This window comes from Watersipora subatra, chromosome 1 (assembly GCF_963576615.1).
Source record: "Watersipora subatra chromosome 1, tzWatSuba1.1, whole genome shotgun sequence".
NCBI classification, from domain to species: Eukaryota; Metazoa; Bryozoa; class Gymnolaemata; order Cheilostomatida; family Watersiporidae; genus Watersipora; species Watersipora subatra.
In genome coordinates, this window is record NC_088708.1 from 77,325,116 (window position 1) to 77,350,405 (window position 25,290).

General features: G+C 36.9%; 2 protein-coding genes across 3 annotated transcripts in view; one reads left to right on the forward strand and one right to left on the reverse strand.

Annotated features, from left to right (window-relative positions):
• Positions 1-15,489, forward strand: part of LOC137404154 (syntaxin-8-like) — a 28,357-nt gene extending 12,868 nt beyond the window's left edge. The window contains exons 8-10 of the mRNA XM_068090312.1: positions 2,040-2,147; positions 8,218-8,309; positions 14,847-15,489. Coding sequence (XP_067946413.1) covers positions 2,040-2,147; positions 8,218-8,288 — 179 coding nt within the window. The 3' untranslated portion in view covers positions 8,289-8,309; positions 14,847-15,489. The remainder of the gene's footprint in view (positions 1-2,039; positions 2,148-8,217; positions 8,310-14,846) is intronic.
• Positions 15,490-16,615: 1,126 nt separating this feature from the next.
• Positions 16,616-23,933, reverse strand: LOC137400541 (netrin-1-like). 2 transcript variants are annotated; one of them, XM_068086868.1, is made up of 6 exons: positions 22,738-23,933; positions 20,310-20,498; positions 19,599-19,745; positions 18,188-18,250; positions 17,850-17,966; positions 16,616-17,754 (listed from the first exon to the last, which is right to left on the reverse strand). In XM_068086868.1, the coding sequence occupies exons 1-6, from the start codon at positions 23,798-23,800 to the stop codon at positions 17,408-17,410; spliced, it is 1,926 nt and encodes a 641-aa protein (XP_067942969.1). In that variant the 5' UTR covers positions 23,801-23,933; the 3' UTR covers positions 16,616-17,407. The 2 variants fall into 2 exon arrangements, with proteins under 2 accessions (XP_067942969.1, XP_067942977.1); XM_068086876.1 differs by lacking the exon at positions 20,310-20,498 and adding an exon at positions 20,552-20,740.
• Positions 23,934-25,290: the final 1,357 nt, after the last annotated feature.

A 25,290-nucleotide genomic window follows, 5' to 3' on the forward strand; every position in this document is an offset into this window, starting at 1 on the left:
AGACAACTTCAGGAAGTTGCTTTTAAAATGTGTTTAGCTGACATGATTGGGATATTATTTGAGATAAGCGCATTAAAAGTTGCATGACTAGTGTGTTAACACGTTCCATTGGTAATGAATGTCACTTGTTTATGATTGGCTTTTTTAAGAGACTATGTCATGGTACAGTCAATGCTAATGAAGAATAAGGTTGAAATATGTCCATTTCCTTTCACAATACTTACAAGCTGAAACTTACATCTAATAGCTCTAATAAACAGAATATTTATAATTCTTAGAAATGATCCTGGCTTGCTATTGGTTACTTGAGTCTGATGGATGAATCTCATTTAGCGAACACGGGTGGGTGTCTCATGAGTGGTACAGCGCTATCAGTGTCCCCCACAAGCCATGAGTGGTACAGCGCTATCAGTGTCCCCCACAAGCCATGAGTGGTACAGCGCTATCAGAGTCCCTCACAAGCCATGAGTGGTACAGCGCTATCAGAGTCCCTCACAAGCCATGAGTGGTACAGCGCTATCAGAGTCCCTCACAAGCCATGAGTGGTACAGCGCTATCAGAGTCCCTCACAAGTTACTATTTACATATGCAAAATTGCTCACAAAAGAACCTAATGTAACAACTCTTTAGTTCAGTTGCCTCAAGTGTGTTACTACAGGTATACCACTCCGGGTGTGTTAATACAGGTATACCACTCCGGGTGTGTTAATACAGGTATACCACTCCGGGTGTGTTAATACAGGTATACCACTCCGGGTGTGTTACTACAGGTATACCACTCCGGGTGTGTTACTACAGGTATACCACTCCGGGTGTGTTAATACAGGTATACCACTCCGGGTGTGTTAATACAGGTATACCACTCCGGGTGTGTTACTACAGGTATACCACTCCGGGTGTGTTACTACAGGTATACTACTCCTGGTGTGTTACTACAGGTATACTACTCCGGGTGTGTTAATACAGGTATACCACTCCGGGTGTGTTACTACAGGTACACCACTCCGGGTGTGTTACTACAAGTATACCACTCCGGGTGTGTTACTACAGGTATACCACTTCGGGTGTGTTACTACAGGTATACCACTCTGGGTGTGTTACTACAGGTATACCACTCCGGGAGGGTTACTACAGGTATACCACTCCGGGTGTGTTACTACAGGTATACCATTCCGGGTGTGCTACTACAGGTATACCACTCCAGGTGGGTTAATACAGGTATACCACTCCGGGTGTGTTACTACAGGTATACCACTCCGGGTGTGTTAGCACTAAATGCACCCTAATTGCTGTCATGTTGATCTGATAATTATTAGATGTTTTTATTTTGGTGAAATTATTCTTTGTCAACATTGCTCATTTGAAAAGCCGCCTTTTGTGTCTGTCGTTAGTACCTTGACAACATTAGCATTAAGTTAATAGTTCGGAATTTACAGTCAGTAGTCTACCATCAAGAGTCAGCAGTCAGAAGTCTACAGTTAGGAGTCATACATTCAGGAGTCTACAGTCAGGAGTCTTATAGTCATGAGTCCACAGTCAGTAGTCTACAGTCAGCAGTCTACAGTTAGTCTACAGTCGGAAGTCTACAGCCGAGAGTCTACTGTCGAGAGTCTACAGTCGAGAGTCTACAGTCGAGAGTCTACAGTCGAGAGTCTGGTGTCAGGAGTCTACACTCAAGAGTCTACAGTCGAGAGTCTACAGTCGAGAGTCTACAGTCGAGAGTCTAGTGTCAGGAGTCTACAGTCAAGAGTCTACAGTCAGGAGTCGATAGTCTACAGTCAAGACTCTACAGTCGAGAGTCTACAGTCGAGAGTCTAGAGTCTACAGTCGAGAGTTTAGTGTCAGGAGTCTACAGTCAAGAGTCTTACATTCAAGAGTCTACAGTCGGGAGTCTACTGTCAGGAGTTCAACATATGGACAAGATGACCATATACTATTCATCAGATGAATAAGATCATTCTGTACTGTTTATCAGATGGACAAAATGACTATGTACTGTTTATTAGATGGAGCAAGTTCTATTCATATGACTATTGTAGGTCTCATTGATGACATTGGGCGTAATGTGGACAAGACAGACTCGCGAGTTCGAGAGGAAACCAATCGAGTTAGAAATGTAATCCTAAAAGAAAATAGAGGCAATTGTGGTGAGTCTACCAGGAATAGCTTTTAGTTCCCTCTACATTTAAATAGGAACAGCCTGTAGTCCCTTCTTACCTCTTACTAAGAACAGCTTGTGGTCCCCTCTTTATCTTTTAATAGGAACAGCCTGTGGTCCCCTCTTTATCTTTTAATAGGAACAGCCTGTGGTCCCCTCTTTATCTTTTAATAGGAACAGCCTGTAGTCCCCTCATTATCTTTTACTAGGAACAGCCTGTAGTCCCCTCATTATCTTTTACTAGGAACAGCCTGTGGTCTCCTCCTTGCTTTTTAGTATTTTTACTCAGTTGTTGTTCTCTCTTTGCTCAACTCTTACCATGTTATATATATGTTAGTGATAATGGTTCTAGCATTACCTCTATCAACATATTCATCTACAAGTTTTCCTTGCTTTACACCCTGTATATCTACATACTACTCGACTGAGTTGCGCTATTAACGGACAAGTTATTGTAACATTATGCTGAGTTAAAATATACGTGTACACTGTATACGCCAAAAGTGCTTCAACCGGATGCTGTTTAACATTGATATGATGCTATTGACAGCTAAAATCAAAAATAAAAACCTGTGTTACTCATCAAGGCAGCAAAGACTAGTTTGCACTAGATACTTATTGAACCCGACTCACATTATGCTGCCATCTTGGCCCTGAATGCTAACCGGGGTACAGAAGACACTTGAGCAAGATGTTTCATCCATTACATTACAATCATTGTTATATGTATTGAGCCTGATTTATACCACGATTTTTGAAACTCCTTTCAAATGTCATTGCTCTCTACGCCTTCAGGAAGTTATGTTCACATGCATTATAATGTGTCTCTTACGACCACCTAGTTTTACCGCTAATATAGACTTCACTTATAACAAAAGGTTCAGCGCAAGATTTGCATAGCTGAGAGGTCTACAATACTCTGGGCTGTAGACTAGAACATCGACTCGTTTTTCAGAGTTAAATTGCGTTTGTACCCGGAATGTTTATGTACATTTGCATTACACAGATGAGGGGATGAATTTCATGCCAAAATAGACAGCTGTTTAAATAGCTGGCTATTCATCATAGCCAGCTATAAGACTCATTCATGGAAATAATTTTTCGGGACTGTATTGGACATCTACATCAATATTAATTTGTCAGATGCGTTCATTTACTGATCATATATAAAATATAAATGAATGCGGGGGTTCCTAAGTCTAGGTAGACTATGGAATATATGAATTAGCAGCTGCCTATAAATATATTTTTAAACGTTTAAAATACTTAACAGCATATTATTATTATTGGCCATTGTTCATCCATCCGTCTGCCCGTTGTTCTGTCATAAAGTAATCTTTATTCTCCAATAGGTGCAATTATTCTGAGGCTATCGAAGGTGGCTGATTAGCTCAGTTGGTTAGGATGTTAGTCAATTAAGGTGAATGTCACTGGTTTGAGACCCATATTCTTAGTCGTCTCATTAATTTCATTTACAGAATTTTGTGATTGTATTAAAGTTGACAGATTTAAAACAGCTGCTATTGTAACATATTAAATAAAAGGCACTGACATCTGTACTGCGCTTCATCATATCAGACAGTTTAACGATAATTCAAAAGCCACCTTTTATTAATGATCATTTTCTGAGTTCACTTAAACAAATCTCAAATGAAGCCGATTTCAGATAAATGGAATTACAACAGAAATTGTAATCTGTCTGAGGACCACTCATTTCAACGAATCACATACGCATAAATTATTTCTGATTCGTCAATTACAGAGGCTTACGAGCCGGGAGATAGTGGTAGCCATTATTTAAAATGATCAATGGTTATGAAAAAAATACTTCTTATAAGCCTTTCTAGTTTAATTTTAATTATAAGTAAGCTGAATAGCAGAATGATTATTTTAATTTAGAAATTAATGTTTGCTGTTTGATGTCTGGGACTGTCATGGTTCATATTGGCCATTCAGAGTGTAAAGGTGATCAGACTTAACATTGCCGATTGCCTTATACGATAAGCATAGATTTTTTATGCTATTGTTCGCACACGTTCACATTCTGTAAGTTTCACAGTAACAGCATGCAGTGTATTAAAGAGATGTAAGTGGCTGGTATTTCAAGTATACATACTGATGACATGTTGGGCAGGTGTGTTTAGTTACTGGTATCAGTTTTCTGGTGCAAGAAACTTTTTGTTTACAGCTTATAGGAATGAGCATTAATATAGATTTATTAGGGTGCTGCCACTGCAGGCAGCCAGTTAAGGTTGTATTATGTAACACCACGAACCACTTAGGTGATGTTCTGGCTAAATATATATAGAATAATTTGTGTTGAATTAATGGTGATGGTGTTGAGCATGTGGCAAATGTTTTTCAATAGGAATGTAGGTAGCAGACTATACAAGAAAGCTCGTATGCAAAGCTATTCCTTTGTTATTCTAGATTTATTTTTTAATTTCTCGCTAGAAGTTTTTCATCTATAATAGTTAAAGATTAATGTAGGTAAAAACAACTTTATTTTTGTGACAACGCGTTAACTTTATGCAACCTAGGGAGTGTGCATCAGCCAATCTCTCAGACTCTTTCTACATCTCTGCATCTAACTTTTCCCTGCATGAAGGTGGCACAGCCAGTTCAGCCATTAAACCCGCCAAACATTTTATTCCTTAAACTTTTCAGAGAAACTCATTAATTAGCAGCATAGTTAATGAATGAAATTTAGCGGAGAAGTCACTTGTTCAGGAAATGTCTTTTGGTGGTTGTAGCCTCAACTATGCTTGAAAGTGTTGAAGATTCTTTGTACATGTCTTGAATTGCCTGTCTGCTCATTTGCATATAGTAGCTAAGCTAAAAATGAGTCAGATTGGCCTGTACAATACATCAGGTAAATATCTTAGCTGATAAGTAAAATATTTTAATGTTTCTGTCTAGCAATTGACTAGAAAGTTTGTGCTTTATATATCTTCAAGTATTCCAGCAACTTCGGTTTGAATGTAAACATGCAGAACATGTCAGCTTTGGCTACCTTTGTTATAAAGTTTACATGGTAGACCTCAGCTGCGCTCCAGCTGTCACCCGATAAACTGGCACTCACAAATTCACCTTCTTGACAACCCTTGCTTGTTGCCAGAATTGTTAAGCCATAAACATATGTTTGCGCTTGATACCCGCTCATCGCTGTCAGCTCTAGGCCAACCTATTCTTGTGCAGCCATACTTACCTATATTTAGACGTTACAGCGGGTTGTTTTTTTACGGTTGTTGTCGCTGATTCTTTCCTTTGTTTCATGCCTGATTTCAACACTTTGTTTTTGGCATATTTTGCTTCAGTGATTTATGCTAATTTAACCATTCTCTTGCATAATTCCCCTCTGGCCGCTGACAATATTTTTCTGAAGAATTATTTAAATTCTTTGATTCTGACTGAAATTTAAGTTATGATTCATCATTTGTACACAGAATTGTTGCTCTTCTTCATTGTAGTACCTGCTGCCAAAATGTTGTTTGTTACACTCATTGGGATTGTCTTCTCTTCTGCATCTGCTTCAATTTCATGGTTACAAGTATTTTTAATTAGGATTATATTATGCTATTTGGTGTGTTTTACCAGACTTGTATATAATGGTTGTTTCCTACTTGCCCTTACTCACTTGTTGCTTACGAATAGCTCTCCACAACCCAGTTTTGCAAGACTACAACCAGAAAAGGTCTTAGTCTTTTTAACTGAATCTTTCCTTTGGATTGGCTAACTTTTGGATTGGCTGTTTGGCTTTTTCCATCAAGGCCGGGAAATCATTCTTGTAATGTAATTTGTGTAAAAGATAAAACGTATCTTGATTTTAGTTGATGTTCATGTCGAACATCCAATTCGAGTTTCAGTTCTGATGTGGTTTGATAACAACTGCTAAGATTTCATCACACAACTAAACTTTTCTAAAATGATAAGGAATAATATTATACTATATACACTTTATCAGTCGCATGTGTGAGTCGTATACTTTATCAGTCACACATGTGAGTCTTATACTTTATCAGTCGCACGTGTGAGTCGTATACTTTATCAGTTACATGTGTGAGTCGTATACTTTATCAGTCACGCATGTGAGTCGTATACTTTATCAGTCGCACGTGTGAGCCGTATACTTTATCAGTTGCACGTGTGAGTCGTATACTTTATCAGTTACATGTGTGAGTCGTATACTTTATCAGTCACATGTGTGAGTCGTATACTTTATCAGTCACACATGTGAGTCGTATAGACGAGTTGCTCACACGAGACCTGAACACCAGAGTTGTATATTCAAGCAGAACTAGGTGAGTGAACTCACCACCTTTACCATTAAGTTTTTGGAGCAGCCAAGAAGAGAGAACAAATGAACACCTTTAGGTGATCTGCCTTCAGCCTGTGTATAGCAACACAAGGTTGATGACGACATCCAATAGTTGATTACAATGCACTGATAATTCTAACAGCAGCTATAACATGTCTGTCTTTCTACTTAATGTGTATGTGTATAAATGCTTATTCTTGGATTTTTTATAGTTTAATGATAAGCGGTATTGTAACAATGGCCATATCATTACTGGTTGGGCTTTGATGTGGCCAAAAACAAATTCCAAACCGATTATGCCTAGTGTAGGGGAGATATCCAGCTGGTTATTTGACAGTTTTCAGGTGTCACTACACAATGCATGACCAGTTACCTCTACGGCTCTTCCACCTTTATTCCTTATTTTCTATTTAAAATGTGATATGCGACAGGCTCCATGGCAATATGCTCTACCCTTGTTGGGCAGTAACCAGTCGATGAGGGAGTCCACCGCTGCAACAGGGTCGAGTGGCGTTTGTGTCTTACTTTAGAACTTCTTTTCTGGTTCACCCATTGAATGGTTGTTTATCCTTGGCCATTTCCACATAAATCTTTTTAAATTATGCATTTGTCTCTGATGGTTGTAGGAAGCTGATCTGTTTTGCTCACCTCGACTAAAAGGCGGTCTAGAGGTCTATGCCATTTCATTAGCTGACTTAGGCTAGTATTCTGATCAGTTTATCACTAGTCTTGCCTCATAAAGTTCATTATTTCTAGTATTTGGGATTGTTGTTAATATTGTTGGCTGGGGGCATAGGTTAAGGAAGCTACGACTGCGGCAGCTCAAGGAGGCTGCCGGAGTTGTGGCTCCCTCTTTCAGTCATGAACATCGCAAATTTACATGTCTCTCTTGTTTGAATCTTGTGCTCCCGAGGAAGGCCGGAGTAATGATGTGTTTTGACCAGCAGTTTACATTATCGATGCTAACAGTTCCTTTTAACAAGGAGGGCTTTCGCTAAGGTCTACATGATATTAAATGTCGTTTCTGTTTAAAGATAGAATACTGTAGCCGAGCTTTCAGTGATAACCTCCATTGCTTTCTTAGAAGTCATTATGAACTCGAGGATACAGCTCGCACTACCCAGGTTATGGTTTTTTTAATGACCATATTAAAGATGCACTATTCTATTTATCACTCTAAATGACTGGCGTTAAATTCATGGGCACGTCTTCCACAACTTCTCTTCTATTCATGGTTAGTATCCTCCTTGTTCGTGTGGTTGCGGCTGCTACTGTGATTATAGTTTGTATGTGACATGTAGCTCACAGACATTTCAATATCAAATTTATAGGGTTTATTATATCGCAAACCTGTTCCTCGTAAAGCTGATAACCATGGCAACAAATTTACTGTATTGTCTCCAACTCACGCTGTTTGACTCGAGGTCTGTTGCAATGCTGCTAGTGATTTTGTCTGATTCGGGATTTATTCAAGAATTGTACACAGTCCGCTCTTTTCTTTCACCTTCTTGCGCATGTATAGCATTTTTTATCTTTCCTTCCTACACATACCAATTCTTTTCTCTCCACATGATATTTTCTGTCATACAGGAACATTGAAATAGCTCACTCCGTAGTGTTACCTGTCAATTGCATGGTTTTTGGTTTCGCATCACATTATATTCAATAACACTGTAATCCTGGAAATAAAAGGTGAAGGATTTTTTTTTCAATGAGTTAAGTCATGTCTCTTGTATTACAGCCTTGTGGGTGGTCATATGCCTCTTGTTTGTGGCTATAATAGTTATCGCTGTCATACCCGGAAAGAAGTAAGACGCATCTCTTCTGATCAGGGTAAGCTTACGCACCACACTGCTTTTAACTAATTATGTATACATTTACATAACTTCTGGGAGATGGCTGAGTCTTTCTCAGAGTATGTATAAAGTCCTGGATACTTATATCTTATTGTAGGTTAGTGATGCCTTTTGTGTTTGCGTAATTTTAGTTTGCATCAGAGCCCAGTAGGCGCTGCATTATAAACAGCAACTTTGCTGAAGAGCCAAAGGTTTTTTGATGCAATAATCAAACAGCGCATCATTGCATGAGACTAAGCAGCCTTACATATTAGATGTGCCTTGAGAGCATTTTCCCATGACCAAACACGAGCGGAGCGAATTTTTGAGAGTTTTATGATAAATCAATGTGCACACAACTCACGAAAACTATTCATCAACAACGTCGCAAACCCTTGTACCGAAATCTCATCAACAAATTTAACCATTTTTCAATGGAGTCGTTTAAGTATAATAACGATACAAAACACATAAAAACCTATTTAAATATGTTACCAAGTCTTTGTAAATTGTCGACAAAATCCTAAAACTTACCCATCTGATCGGATTATACACAAATAGACAGATTAATTTTATAGCATGTGATTAATTTTAATTATAGCATTGTCGAATTGCCGAAGGTTTCTGTAATTAACATAGAAGTACTGAAATATAATCGTTTCTTTTTTGCTGATTTCAAAGTAACTGACATTTTGGACACTTTTGAGTACTTTGTCATTCTAACTGATGTCCAATGCAGTGAAAGTAAAGGAAATGACGATGATATTTTTTTGTTACGATTCTTATGAGATTATTACAATATTTAATTATAAGTTTGTATGACTATTGAAGTGTTATAGTCACACTAACAACATCGATGATGGGCAGTATGTTACTGTTATTACTTTTTCTAAATAGTCTTGTTAAATAGATTTTCTAAAAATTGATATAAATATCACAACTTCTTGATATTGTTAGCTATGTCGTTTTGAAATGCAAACAAAATTGTGCATTGGTTTTCTATTATTACTGTATTACTATATTAATAATATTGGTTATTCTAATAATATCAGTGCATTTTACTTCTAATATTACATTTCTCCTATTGCAGGGGAAGAGATATAAACATATAATCTTTTCCTTTCATTATTGCTTTTTTTTGTACATGTACATAATAACACCCACACCCAGTACATTACAGCTACCATTGCAGTTATCCTATTGCACTGCAGTTCCATTTGACGGCTAATATTGCATTTCTCAACCATCAGTACCCTTTCTTTTTTTCAATATCACTTTGGTCGTGGGCTGTATGACAGGGGAATTTCTAGTTATAGTATTATGACATGCCTAATAGCAGTAAACCAGCACAAGACCAAATAGTAGATGCATTATTTGATTAAATCACATACTTCTTTAGTGACGAGACTCACAAAGTCTAAAACTTTAAAAAATTTCCACTCACCTGCAAAAGAATCACAAAAACTTTTATTAAAACTATTATAGAATCATTTAAGGATGTATATTTACTACTATTAATATAACTATAACAATATCAGTTTATTTACTACTACTGATATAACTATAACAATATCAGTTTATTTACTACTACTGATATAACTATAACGATATCAGTTTATTTACTACTACTGATATAACTATAACAATATCAGTTTATTTACTACTACTGATATAACTATAACAGTATCGGTTTATTTACTACTACTGATATAACTATAACAATATCAGTTTATTTATTACTACTGATATAACTATAACAATATCAGTGTATTTACTACTACTGATATAACTATAACAATATCAGTTTATTTACTACTACTGATATAACTATAACAGTATCAGTTTATTTACTACTACTGATATAACTATAACAATATCAGTTTATTTACTACTACTGATATAACTATAACAATATCAGTGTATTTACTACTACTGATATATAACTATAACAATATCAGTGTATTTACTACTACTGATATAACTATAACAATATCAGTTTATTTACTACTACTGATATAACTATAACAGTATCAGTTTATTTACTACTACTGATATAACTATAACAATATCAGTTTATTTACTACTACTGATATAACTATAACAATATCAGTGTATTTACTACTACTGATATAACTATAACAATATCAGTTTATTTACTACTACTGATATAACTATAACAATATCAGTTTATTTACTACTACTGATATAATTATAACAGTATCAGTTTATTTACTACTATTGATATAACTAGTGTTTTTATGGGTGTATATTCAAAGTTTTTTTTACTTAAAATGATAGTTTGTAAAAATATCCATTTTCATAGAGCTGTACTTGTCACAGTTTCGGAAATACATAAAGAGTATTGTTATTGAGTAAATTTATAAATAAATAATAATAGTCGTAACTTGGCTGGAAGATTTAACAATTGTTTTTCCAATTAATTCCTACATTAATAAATATTAGAATAAGCTAATAAGAAATAGCTCTTTTGTGACTACATAAGTTTTAAATAACTATTTCAGGATTAAAGCCAAGAGAGTTAACACTTCTACGATGGATTGGAGTATTGATTCTGTTAAAGATATTAATTCTGCTTTGTGATATTTTATTATAGTCTTGTGTAGCCCCAATATTTCTAGAGCGAGACCTATTATTTACATACACAAATATCTGTAATCTAAACCTGTGTGACTGCACACTCATATTTGTCTGCCTGTTCATGATAACAATTGGAGGACTGGATACTTCGATAGTTTTCTGCACGCGATCACATTGCCAAGGTCATTATTTGCCGTCAGTAAATGCTGACACCTGAAACTGTTTCACAACTTCTTAAAAAAAGCCATGAAATAGACGATTGTTTCTTAATAGTTTATTATAATAGCTGAGGTTATGTAGTTCTTATGGTAGCAATCATTCAGCGTACTGGAGTGTGCTAACAGAGACTAGCAGTTGAATGAAACTGCACCACGTGGGTGACTGATTTCCGATGGCGGGATGATAGATCTATCAATTATTTGGTTTTTTTATAAATAATCTGGACTGATCTTAATCAAGTTGATTTGTGTCATCAGGCTGTTTCAATTGGCACATCACTCTGTTGTTTGAAGATACATGTACAGTCAAACCTCGACACATCGATCTGTTGTCGGAATATACATGTACAGTCAAACCTCAGCACATCACTCTGTTGTCAAAATATACATGTACAGTCAAACCTCGACACATGGATCTGTTGTCGAAATATACATGTACAGTCAAACCTCGACACATCAATCTGTTGTCGGAATATACATGTACAGTCAAACCTCGACACGTCGATCTGTTGTTGGAGTATACATGTACAGTCAAACCTCGACACATCGATCTGTTGTCGGAATATATATGTACAGTCAAACCTCGACACATCAATCTGTTGTTGGAGTATACATGTACAGTCAAACCTCGACACATCGATCTGTTGTCGGAATATACATGTACAGTCAAACCTCGACACATCGATATGTTGTTGGAATATACATGTACAGTCAAACCTCGACACATCGATTTGTTGTTGGAATATACATGTACAGTCAAACCTCGACACATCGATCTGTTGTTGGAATATACATGTACAGTCAAACCCCGACATTTGAAGTTATTCAGTTGTTGATATTTGCTATGATATCGAAACGTTGGAAAACATAATCTCATATGAATATATTGTGTTGTGTTTACTTTGTTACACAACTAAAATTTAGCCGTAAATATTTAAGGCAATTGCATATAACACTGCAAAATGACTTACATAAAATTATGTGAAAAATTAAATTGTATTACAAACCTCAATAAAGAAATGATAATCAATTACTATCATAACATCTTTACATTAAATATGAGCAAATTGTAGTGCATAGCTAGAGGTGAGATGTTATAGCTAGAGGTGAGATGCTATAGCTAGAGGTGAGATGCTATAGCTAGAGGTGAGATGCTATAGCTAGAGTTGAGATGCTATAGCTAGAGGTGAGATGCTATAGCTAGAGGTGAGATGCTATAGCTAGAGGTGAGATGCTATAGCTAGAGGTGAGATGCTATAGCTAGAGGTGAGATGCTATAGCTAGAGGTGAGATAGAGATGCGTAGCTAAACAAAATTAAAGTACATTATTTCATGCTTTCCTCGCTTTGCTTCTCTTTTACTTTTTTTTGAAAGATGTTTGAATTTTTCATCATCATACTTTTGTTGCTGACCCTACCATTCACACTAGCTAGTCCTTTTCTGGTATGCATGGTTTTAGTTTTGAAAGTAAGGTATAAAGCGCTGTTTAACATTTTTAAGCGACCTGAAACCATGCTATATGAAGAAAATGGCATTCATTGTTTACTGTTTTGAAAAGCGGAAATGTTTTACAAGAATTTAGACTATTTGTCGGAAATTACTTCATATGTTGAGATAAATGTTTCTTTGAGCAATTTGTTTTTGAGGTGAGTGTAAGTCAAAGTGTAAGTCAAAGTTAATCAATGGCTGCATGAGTTTGTCTGTAAAATCTCAGCAAAATGAAACCTTGTTTACTGACCAACTTTTAGGTGAAGCCTTTTTCTATTTTTTCTGTTTTTTTGAAATGTTGTAATTAACATGAAGCTTCCATCACTAAGGTGGAGTTCCCAAAACTTCCTAAAAATAATTTGCCTATAAATATAAGGAAGCAGTTTTTAGCAGCTAAAACAAAAATTAAGGAATAAAGACAAACATAGTGTAGGCCTATTTACAAGTATGAACAGATGTTGTGGCAATTCATTTAATACAGTAATATTGTTTACTCTTGTCTTTTCTTGCTTATAAATAATTCTCTTTGCAGTGCACCAAAACGGGTGTGACTATTTAAAACTTTTCATAGCTCTGCATATTTTTATTACTGTACTATATTATTACAGAGTTCTGTTACCAGTAGGCGTTAGCTGTTGTCATCTTTATCAACACGCATTGACTTTTAATGCTAACAAAACAACTGGCCCTTTCACGTTCATTTTTTCTGAGTACGTATTTTTTATCTGAAGAGTAGATGCAAATTTATACCCTATCACTTATTAAAGATGATGCCAGTACGTGTACAACAAGAGAAAAAACAAATTTGTCTATGACGACCATTTGTCTATGGCGACTATTTGTCAATGACACCATTTGTCTATGACGACCATTTGTCTATGACGACCATTTGTCAATGGCCAATGTCAATCGTAGAATAAAAATTGACTCTGTCAGTGTTTGCCTTTCTTTCCTTCTGTTGGTTGCTCAGCTGGTGCTTGGTCTCTCAAATTTCCGTGTCACACCTTTAAAAATGTGAGCAACTGTTTTTGGACAGTCATTTATAATGCGCATATTATGCAAATGCTGTACTAGCCTTCTATCTGACAGATCTATATATATGTTGGCTACACCTCATGCTAGTACTTGTTGCTTTTACTTTTATATCAGAGTTGTAGTATTAGGTCAGCAGAAGTTGTGTTATTAGGTCAGTAGAAGTTGTGTTATTAAGTCAGTTGAAGCTATGTTATTAGGTCAGTTGAAGCTATGTTATTAGGTCAGTTGAAGTTGTGTTATTAGGTCAGTTGAAGCTATGTTATTAGGTCAGTTGAAGCTATGTTATTAGGTCTGTAGAAACTGTTTTATTAGGTCAGTTGAAGCTATGTTATTAGGTCAGTTGAAGCTATGTTATTAGGTCAGTTGAAGCTATGTTATTAGGTCAGTTGAAGCTATGTATGTCAAGCAGTCAGACAAGGCTTCACACTCACACCACAGTCGTGTTTAATTCACTTGTCAAAGCTTGGTTGTGGAGGAATTATTAATACATTAACCTGTTCTGTTTGTTTATGACTGCAATATCATATCAGCCTCTATATCAAAGCTCTATGTCGCTGCTGCAAGTTCCTTTCATACATTATATTGTATGGCAGCGTGTATTGCAGATATGAGACACAAGAATAACCAAATATCTCAGCTCCTGTAGAGTTAAACATCTATGCTATTATGTTTGCGTAAGGAACACCCCTAGTAACCTGTGATTACCTATATTCATTCCTGTCACTAACACTGGGTTATGGCTAGACTACCTGCTCTGATTAAAAAGTTTTTTACTGTATTTTCTCAAAATGTTTTCGCTTATTATCAGCGATACAGCTGTAGTCATCCGCAGGTTAGCCTGTGGCTATACATATAGTAAGATACAGCTGTAGTCATCCGCAGGTTAGCCTGTGGCTATACATATAGTAAGATACAGCTGTAGTCATCCGCAGGTTAGCCTGTGGCTATACCATAGAGTTATCTCTCATAGAGATAACTCTATGGGCTATACATATAGTAAGATACAGCTGTAGTCATCCGCAGGTTAGCCTGTGGCTATACATATAGTAAGATACAGCTGTAGTCATCCGCAGGTTAGCCTGTGGCTATACATATAGTAAGAGGGTTTCTCAACTCCGTATTCATATGTCCTTTTCATTGAGTATGTCGAATTATTTTCAAGTTCATTAAATATATAGTAGTTATTTGTATTTTAGGCTATCATCTGGTCACTCACGTATATACAGGCATGACAGATTTTCAGCCACAAGAGAGATAGGACCGCTGACCCACCCACCCACCTTTGAACTTTGACCATTTCATCCTATTTGTTTCTAACTCATTTGCTTTTTAAACCTATTTATATATAAGTATATATCTATAGTAAGTTTTCACTCATTCCTATAGACAGAATTCCAAATACGCAATATATCTATGTCTATTGGCTACATGTAATTGCTGGAACAGATGTACCTCAATAATCAATATTGTTGATTTGGTTTATTTGTATTTTTTCTTTTACCGATTTTGTTACTCATCCTCAGAGTCTACTGTTGGTAGCTGTTGGCAGTAACCCGCCAACCCAAGATTATGCAAGAATTTCTGTGGTTAGCGATGTCTTTTTTGTTGCGCAGAATGTTTTTCTGTGTCTCCAAGGCGTTGCACGGCTGTAATGGATAGGCCTGCTTGTGAAATCATTGGCTAGAATAACTTGCATATGAATATTGTGCATTGAGTATTATTTTAGTGATGCATGCGTACGGGACAGATCCCGTGCTTCAAAGCCAAATATTGAACTCGGCAGGCTTGTTAGCGAGAAATATCCGGTGCTCTCTACATTAAAATACTGGTGCCATTGTTCTTTAACGATTTTTGAATGCTGTAAATGCTTCTTTTCATTGAAAAGCAAGCCAATTTATAGCTCCATTAACCCTGCCATCTCGCTGGAGCCATCAACATTGATACATCCTATTATCCTCACCCGTGATTATCTAATAGAGTGTTCAAACAGTTTCAGTACACCGCTGCCTCGTGTTAAGCGTTGATGCTGTATTGCAAAGTCGGCATTCACAATCAATAATTTAGTTGTTGTCTTGTTGAATGGCTGTAAGAGCTTTTGTCCGAGCTCACCCTCCCCTCCGATGGTACTATCGGCCTGTCGAGACCATTCTACGAGCAAATTGCATCTTCCATGTTTACATTTGGCGGTGAATGCAGGTGTATGCCTGAATATTGCACTTGTCACTGAACTGATGTAATTAGTTCCAATACAAGTTTCTAAATGTTGGCCAGCAGATGGTTAATGGAAGCTCTGCTGCAAAATTTCTGCTTATTCACACACCTTTTACACATTCTTTGCATAAACACATGGACATTATTAGGAGCTCGTTGAAAAGTCATATCAAGATTGGACTCATTTTTTCCAGCACTTTGTTCACATTTTGACTTGTTCTGCAGAAACTGTTGATACACAAGTTAGATATGGCTTCATCTGTTTGTTTTCGAGGCAATTATAGGTGTAACAGCCCTTGGCTTATATATTTCTGCATACCTTGCCCTGCCTCTTCATCACCTTGGGTAGCATCATAAGTGGTAGGCATGTTTGAAGTAGTGCTATGCTGAATTTTTAAGCATTGCTGCATAGGTCTTGGCAGTATGATTATAAACCCTTGAACTACGGTACTACTATGCAGAAGTTTAAGATGTTGCTACACGCATCTTCAACGTGTTATTATGTAGGCTTTTACAGTACTACTCCACGCTTGTTTTAACGTATTACCACTTTTGTCTTTCTTCATGTCGCTGAAGTATTACTATGCAGATGCTTAAAGTATCACTACTCAAGTCTTTGGAGTATCAATATGCAGATATTTAAAGTATCACTCCGCAGATGTTTAAAGTGTTACTACGCAGACATTTGAAGTATAACTACGCAGATATTTAAAGTATAACTACGCAGATGTTTAAAATATTACTGCGCTTGTCTCCACATTTCAGATATATATTTTTAAACAAAATAATGGAAATGATAATCAGTAGCACAATTCTTTTGTAATCAACCGATTCGTGATATCTTTTCACAAAGGTATATTCAATAAATAATACAAAAAACTTGATTACTTTGTAACAAAATACTACTTAGCGGATACTCTTTGGCATTAAAACAGTAGTATACTTTGGATGAGATTATCTAGACAGCCACTGTAGCATATACAAAAACTGCAGGGTATACTACTACTCGAGCTCATGCAGATTGCCCAGAGATACTGGTATGTTACCAGTTGCACAGCTGACAAAAATGATCAACGGCTATTGTGTGTGATAGCCGTAGGTGTGAGGAGGGTAGCACAATTACAGTTCTAGCAGACACAATTCAAGCAGAATTTGGGTAGAGGAGATGTGCTGCTTTACAGGACCTTGTAGTAGTCATTGTCATATTTCGAACAGCTTCTGTTGACTGTACATCATTGCCTGCCTGTAGGAGTTGATAGTTTTGGCCATATTAGAATAGGGTTTGACTCGGTGAACCCAGAATACTGTACATCTGAAGTGGATAGATATAAATAGTAGTCTAAAATATTTGTCGGAGTCGTGGGTCTTTGGTTAGCCACAGGTGTATGCCAGTACCTGCTCTCACTGGCAGTTTAGTCGCGGCTCCAGACCCTATGAAGCAGTTCTTCATGTTACGCCTTCCTTAATGTCTTGGCACGCCAAAACCTTCTAACCCACCGCCTCTGGTGTCGCACGACTAACGATGTATTGTTATATAGTCTACACACTACAGGTAAGCGCGGCAGGCTTGGCGTCTCTCTTCCTTCTTGTAGAACTTGACGCGTTTATCATAGTCTGAGTTATAGCGTACAACTATCGAGTCCCTGTCAAGGGTGAGACCGTCTTGTTCGGACATTTCGTTCTTTGCTCCAATCATAATGTAAGTTTTGTTGATTCGTAATTTAGGACACTTGCAATGTAGGTCACTTTCAAGTACATACACGTACTTCGTGTCCCTTCTCACTCGTCTGCTTGAGCTCTCCGGACTTTTCTTGTAGACATACTGGACAAGAACAGCAAATCGTATCCACCCTCGGTCTATTGCTTCCCTCTTCTGTACAGTTGCTTTGATAGCTGGAGAAAAGATTACCATAGCGTCATGTTTGACAAAATCTAGATTAAATATATGTTTAGAATGAAATTTAAATCTGATGAGTTGGCAAGCTTACCAAATTCACTGTTGCAGTATTTCCGCACATCTAGTTTGTTTGCAAGACTTCGACATGAGCCACATTCTTGAGGGGCCTTATCGGTCTGACGATTGTCTCGATCTGGCGACGTATTTTCTGTAGAAAGTACCAATTAAAAAACATGTTAAACAGATGAAATGTTTGTGGAATAGAATTGCGATGACTGGAGCAGGCTAAGAGAAGTACGTAACTACAACAAATAATAGTGAGGTGTGAGATGACTCGATTTGCTAACTACAAGCATGGTGAAAGGCGAAAGAGTAGAAGGAACGTTTGCTCGCCCAATGAAATAAAAAATCATTTGATAAGGAAATAACCTTTAACAAGATTCCGTGGAATTTTATCTCCGTCTTTTCTCTCGGGCGAATGTTGTGAATCACCTAAAATTATAACGAGAGGACAATGTGGATGACATGAGTTCTTCTGGAATTACGACAAAACTCCTTCCCATGCCTTTCCAAACCAGCTAGAGAGTAAGCACCTCGCCAACAGAGAGCCAAACAGGTGACACAGATAATGGATGACATGCTGTGATGGAAAACATGCAGCAACATGCCAAGGTAACCATGCCAGTAGATGACAAAGGTGAGCTGGTGAGAGACAGGACAACGAAGCGACTCATGACATAGCAAGACGAGTAACACAGAAGCTATTGACATGCAGTATCGTTAATTAAATGGGTGTTTGGTATGTTATGGTTTCTGTATTAGCTATTCTTACATACAGTTTATATAAAGTTGTGGCCATGCATATAATAACTCCAAGTCACTGAACTAATATTTTCCATCCACTTTCACGAGTCAGAAAGGAGTATTAAAAGGCTTCACATTAATATATTCTCTCTAGTACCATAGATGTATATTCTCTCTAGTACTATAGATGTATATTCTCTCTAGTACCATAGATGTATGTCAGATGAAAAAGACAAGATGAGTTAGCTGACAATTTCACCAAACATATTCACACGCATGGCAGCAGCTGGCAATATCCGCTTACACACTCTCCACAAAGAGAAATGGGAAAATACAACATAAAATTAAATGATTTTTATACATGAAAGCTTTGAGTCGAGTGTGCTGCTAATTCATTGATTGCAAATTTAGGTCAGTACATTTTAAGCATATTTTTTTCTCTGGGGTTATAAAGCAGACCTGCCATAGGCATACTCATACAGCTGCATTTTCTATACCCGCTGTTTGCTGAATTTATACATTTACTTTTAAATGCATTATTTTCAAATGTTTTTTTTAAACTATTCAACTTCAAATTATTTAAAATAAATACTCATTAAGTTGGTTCATGCTATTTTAGTTTTAATATCTAATATAAAGCCTCATTATAACTTACCATGTCATTTGGCTATTTAGCTTACTGCATCATTTAAAAATTATCAAATACTTTTAGCGTTTTTGAATGAACTCAGACTACTATATGTTAGTTCAACATGGTTAAGAAATGATTGCACATCGTATCTTTTTGCAAATATATATCCAGAAATAACAGTATATACTATTTATATCAAGTCATCGAGCTCACATATTACTCCAGTTTTCATAATTCTCAAGAATTCTAAAAAACCAAAACTTTTTTTCGGGATGCCGAGTTTTTAAGGCGGGATAATCTTGGCAACAAATAACTATTTTTTATAAAAAGTAGCTAAAACCTTTGAAGTTGCTAAACTTTAATTAGGAAGAGTTTTTAAGCAGGAAGCTTCAAATTTCAACTTACTCTGGCAAGGTGAGATAATCTCTTTTGTCATAGTGAATCCTGACTTGCATCGGTCACATTTTTGTCCGGTCACTCCCTCTTTGCAGTTACATTGACCGTCCTCAGAGCAGCTTCGTTCACGGGAACCGTAGGGGTGACACTTGCAATCTGAAACATTATAAATTATCTTTCATTGGGTAATTGATGTCTCAAATAGACGTGCAAATAATACTCATCGTTCCTGTGAGGCGTGGAGTTGCTTGAGAGGAGGTGTCAGATGCCTCTCACTCCCTAATCATTTTAACCTTACTCATGTTCATCTCGGCGACCTCGGCTTAAGCTCGCACTCTCAAAAATTAGAGAATCTTTTTAGGTACTCAGGCCAACGAGTAGCCAGCCCATCACTCGAGTACTTCAGCCAGAGGCGGTCTGACAGACACAAAAGGAGAACAAATGCCTCGTAACAGCGTTTGAAAGCATTGCTGACACATCTAACGCAATATGGGTGAATTGTAGCGCAAGCAACCATGATATTAGCTAAAACTTGAGGTTATGTGAGCCAACGGCAACATAGAACGTGCAACAACAATGTTTAGTTGAACATAGTCTGTGTACCATTTGATTATTAGTGAGGGGTAAAGAAAGGGAAGGTTACCGCCACCAACTCGGACGAGACAAGCCAATGAGCTGTATTAGACATAAATTTGGCTACATCTACCCATGCCGGTTTACCTTTGCACACTTTTCGGTGAGACAGCGGCTTAGTATAATCTCTATAGTATCCCTCCTTACAATAGTGACACTTATTGCCGGCTGTGTTGTGCCTGCATTTGATGCATACTCCCCCTGAGAGCTTGCCGGAGAGCATGTATAGATCGTTACTAAACACGCACTTCTTCGAATGCAGGTTACATTGGCAAGCTGCAAAATGAATTATGGGAATGGTAAGTATGTGGTAGATGGCGGTGTCTTACCTGCGCAGGCTTGCCGGTGCGTCATCGGCACGGATTTGTCTCGGTAGAAACCATCCTTACAGTTTTGGCAGTGCATACCAGCTGTATTATGCCTACAGTTAACACACACACCCCCAGACACTCTACCCGACATCTTGTAAAGATTGCTGTTAAAAATACACTTGTTTGAGTGGAGATTGCAGTTGCAAGCTGTAAAAGAGATAGAGGAATATGTAAGGGTTGACTGAGAAAAGCTATTGAATGTTCCAATAAACTATACATAGCCTAATATATAATATTAATATAGCATATATATATACATATATAATATTAATATATATATGTATATATACTATACAACATATATGTATTAGTAGGCTTATATATACATGTATATATACTAATATATAATATTAATATATATATATAATATATACTAATATATAATATTAATATATACTAGTATATAATATTAATATATACTAGTATATAATATTAATATATACTACTATATAATATTAATATATACTACTATATAATATTAAAATATACTAATATATAATATTAATATATACTAATATATAATATTAACATATACTAATATATAATATTAATATATACTAATATATAATATTAATATACACTAATATATAATATTAAAATATACTAATATATAATATTAATATATACTAATATATAATATTAATATATATATACTAATTTATAATGCCAGTATCTGCGGATCTTAGAACTTTACTTCAACACTCAAAACTGGGCAAAGTGACTCAATGCTAATATAACAGAGCAATCTTTCATTTTATGGATTACTTTGACCTTTATATTGCTCTATGTTCATTTAGATGGCTGATTACGGGTGTCAGCAGCAGAATATTATACCTTTTTTAGTTGAAATGGCAGCAATAGATAAAATATTATTTCATAGTTTTGAACTGAGTGCAGCAAGATATATATTTTATAGATAAAAAATAACAGAATAATTAAAAACAATAACATATTATTGTTATTTTTGGTATGACAACAGTAGGATTTTTTTTGGTATTTGGAAAGGCAAAATTAATTTATTTTTGTCTGGGAATAAATGCAATAGAATGTTAATTTTCATGTTTGAAATCATAGTGATAGAATATTCTATTAACTCTGCTTACAGTTTGAAGTATAAGGTATTTGAACATAGCAACAAGTTTAAAAAAACACAATGGCAAGTTGAAGGCACTTAAGCTGTAGGCATAAACTTTTCTAGATTTGTTTTTGCTTGTAACCACAACTAGCAAACACACAAATAAATTTACTTCAGAGCTGAAAAGATGTTTTATGTACTCAAATAGCATGCTGTGTTCCTCTATTCACGAAGAACAGGAGCTTAATTAATTAACTGAGCTGTATAATTCCTTGTCAAGCCTCTGCAAGCGCCAGTCTCTGAAAAACCTCATTGTTTCACAGTATTTGCTTTGGCAGCTTCCTCACTAAACATGACAATACAGCAAAACACATTACTCTCTTAAAAGCGAGGATGGGTAAACAGAAGAGCGTTGGGCGCTTTATCTTCCAGCTCTGGCCATGTATCAATTAGTGTGCAAACACCTGATGCCAGTTCGGGTGTCGTTATTTCCATCTTTATGCTTGCTAATTAACTCGCTTGCGTCCCCCTCCTAATAGCGCAAGAATAATGGTCTCCTCTTGGAGACCTCAAGTGAGCTAGCTAAATAATGTTTGCTTTTTTAACCACATAGTTGAGCAATTTAGTGAAAAGTTGAAAACGGATTCCTTTCACTGGACACAAACCACAGTCTAATAGGCCTCATCCAATTAAAATATCTTGACCAACACTTTAGTGACTTTCACACCTCCAACTCAGCCAACCATAAACAATGGCACTATAGAGGCGACATTTCAAAAGGTTTAATCATAATGCTAATGAAGGGGCATACTATACCCTTTACCCATAATACCTCTAACTTCCTATTAAAAGGTATTGAGAGTTATTGAGCTGAAATTAATAAGTTTCTTACCAAAAACCTGATTGATAAGCCAGGGGTTGACGAATTTCAATCATCTAAAAGCATTTTGTCTTTTAACAAGCGAAACAAGAGTAATACAAATCAAGTGATATTATGAGTTTTCACATTAAAGCAAAAATGAAGATTTTAGGCTTCGGCTAGCTATAAAGGTGACAAAGATATGCTTACCGATGCACTCATTGGCGTCTTCGTTGGTAGCTAGTTTCCATGGCCGATCGAAATAAAAATCTTTACAACGATCGCAATCATCTCCTGCCGTGTTGTGTTGACACTCGCATTTCGTCTGACCGAGGCTGTCGGTTACGCACTTGCTGCCATGTCCATTGCACTTGCAGCGACCGCCCAGAGTTATTTCAGCCAGAGAGTAGTAGTTGTCGTCCAACCCTGTTGCGAGCTCATTTGGTGAGCTTAACCTGTTGAGGACAACCTTGATATCAGTTACGGTGACCCAGTCTCGGAGAACTGGGCTATTTTCAAGATCGTGCGCTGAAGGACGACCTTCGACCAACGAAAAGGCTATCCTTTTATTTGTGTACGAATTTGATGAGCTGTAGATATTTTTGCAGACAGCAGCCTGTTCATTCGACTTCAATATAATGCCATTCTCCTCGAGACCATACATGTTCATACACTCTGATGAAAAGTACTGAAGAGGCACCCATTTGCGCCCAAAGTCAGCACTTTTGTAAAGCGCTAAAGATTCTGGCAGCTTGTTGCAAAATGGCAAAGTGATGTATGTAAGCTCGTACTTTTTTTGCAAAGAAATGGTGATGACAGCCTCGTTGGCAGCAGATGAATCATTGAAGGTCTGCGAAACCCAGCATGTCTTCTGGTTGGAGTCTATGAGGTATGAGGCAGGATTCATCCTGTCCTTGTGATTAGCATCACAGATGTAGCACTGTCTCATCTCACCTCCCATCAGGCTAGGCGTGCGATTGCAATACCTATTTGGAGGCATACCGCAGGTAGATGTCGCCTCTACCTCCTTCTCCAAAGCTATATTCCCAAATTCTGAGACTACACATTTCTTTGCTTTCCCATCGGCTCCATAACAGCTATCGGTTGGGATGACATTGTTATTAGCTAATACAGCGGCTCGTCTGTACGCAGCTGAGAATTCTCGTGATTTTTGGTAGCTAAGGCTTGGGGCATCTCTGTAGTCATCACTTCTTTTTCTCGCCATCGCCGTCAGAGACAAACAGGCCAAGAATAATAATAGTAACTTTGCCATGACTAGATGTCAATGTCCGTCTGATTGTCTCTAATGTCAGGTTCTACAAGTGGTTATACTCCTCCAGGCTTCTGTCTCGCGAGTTACCCAGATAAAAATCTGTATGGTTGTCCGTAGATGCTTATCATATGTATGAGCATCAGTCAAATGGCAGATAGCATCTTATTCTTGATTTATCTATCACTTTCACTGCTCGTCTATGATTGGTTGATTTAGGTAAGGCGGTTGCTATGCGCGAGCGACCAGCCTTTTGATGGACTGCAGTGTTATTGTTGATAGATATTATGGCATGAAGACTGCAAGATGAAACCATCTTACTTTATATTTAATGGCCAGACTACGGATAAGCCGAACGTTATACTACAACCGTTTCAGCAGTATGCAGTCACTATGTTTCCATAACGCGCATGGTGCACAAATTTGAGCCAATTCGCAAATTAACCGCATCATGAAAACGGTATGAATCCGCAAGCTAAGCGAGTTTTGCTCTTTGCAAAACTTTATCGAACCCATCATGCTTGCGAATAATGAAAACAGCACTTGTGAATGATGGACATTAAAATACCGCACCAGAGGTTTAATTTTAAACATTTTCAATACTTCCATTCGTCCTTTCTCAATTGAGTTTCATGTGTTTGCATCGCTAACTGCATCGCTAATTATTAACTTATAGCGTACAATTCTTTACCTTTTTTCTACAAGGTGCCAGAGTCAATCCGCATCATATGAATGTCTATAGAAACACTTAATTCACACTATAAAGCAACTTACGCACAACTCCAAACCCGCATGATGCGCTTCATACGTGTCATGGAAACATAGTGAGTCATGCTATTCGTATACAGCCGATATTGCTGTTGCTTTTTGGCACAAACATTTTAACGCTTCGAATCAAAGCGCGCTGACAATTTATAGCCAAATTTAACTTCTGTGAAGTTAAAGTCTACAAGCAAATAGTTATCATATTGAAATTTCTGGAAATGCGGAATATACATGTATTTAGGCAAAACAAAGGTAATTTTTCCCGGAGCATTATTGTGAAATGTTCAGCCTTTTTCGGGTATCCATGTTAGAGATGACCAAAGGCTGTTACTGACTGGTATGAAAACTAACATATGGATTATAGATGAGTGACTTGCAAGAGTCCACAGCCACAGTCTCCAGTCAACACCGCAGACGTATTTCATAAGTTGTTCAGCCCATCATATCTTTGGTTCTTTATTATCAGTTGCTTTAAAGCACTTTAAAAAGTCTTTCAACTGCTACTGCAACGAATATGTAATCTAAAAATGATTTTTTAATGCTTTTTAGTGCCTTTAATAGCTTGGTTGTCGTTGGCAGCCTGTCGGCTACTAAAGTCTTGATAGCCGTATGCGGTATGATGGAAAACACTTCACCGAGTAGTAGCTCCATATTTTATTACGCAAGAAAAGGGTGTAATATGTAGGCCTGACCTTGTGATATCTAACTAGCTAATAAAACATTACAGT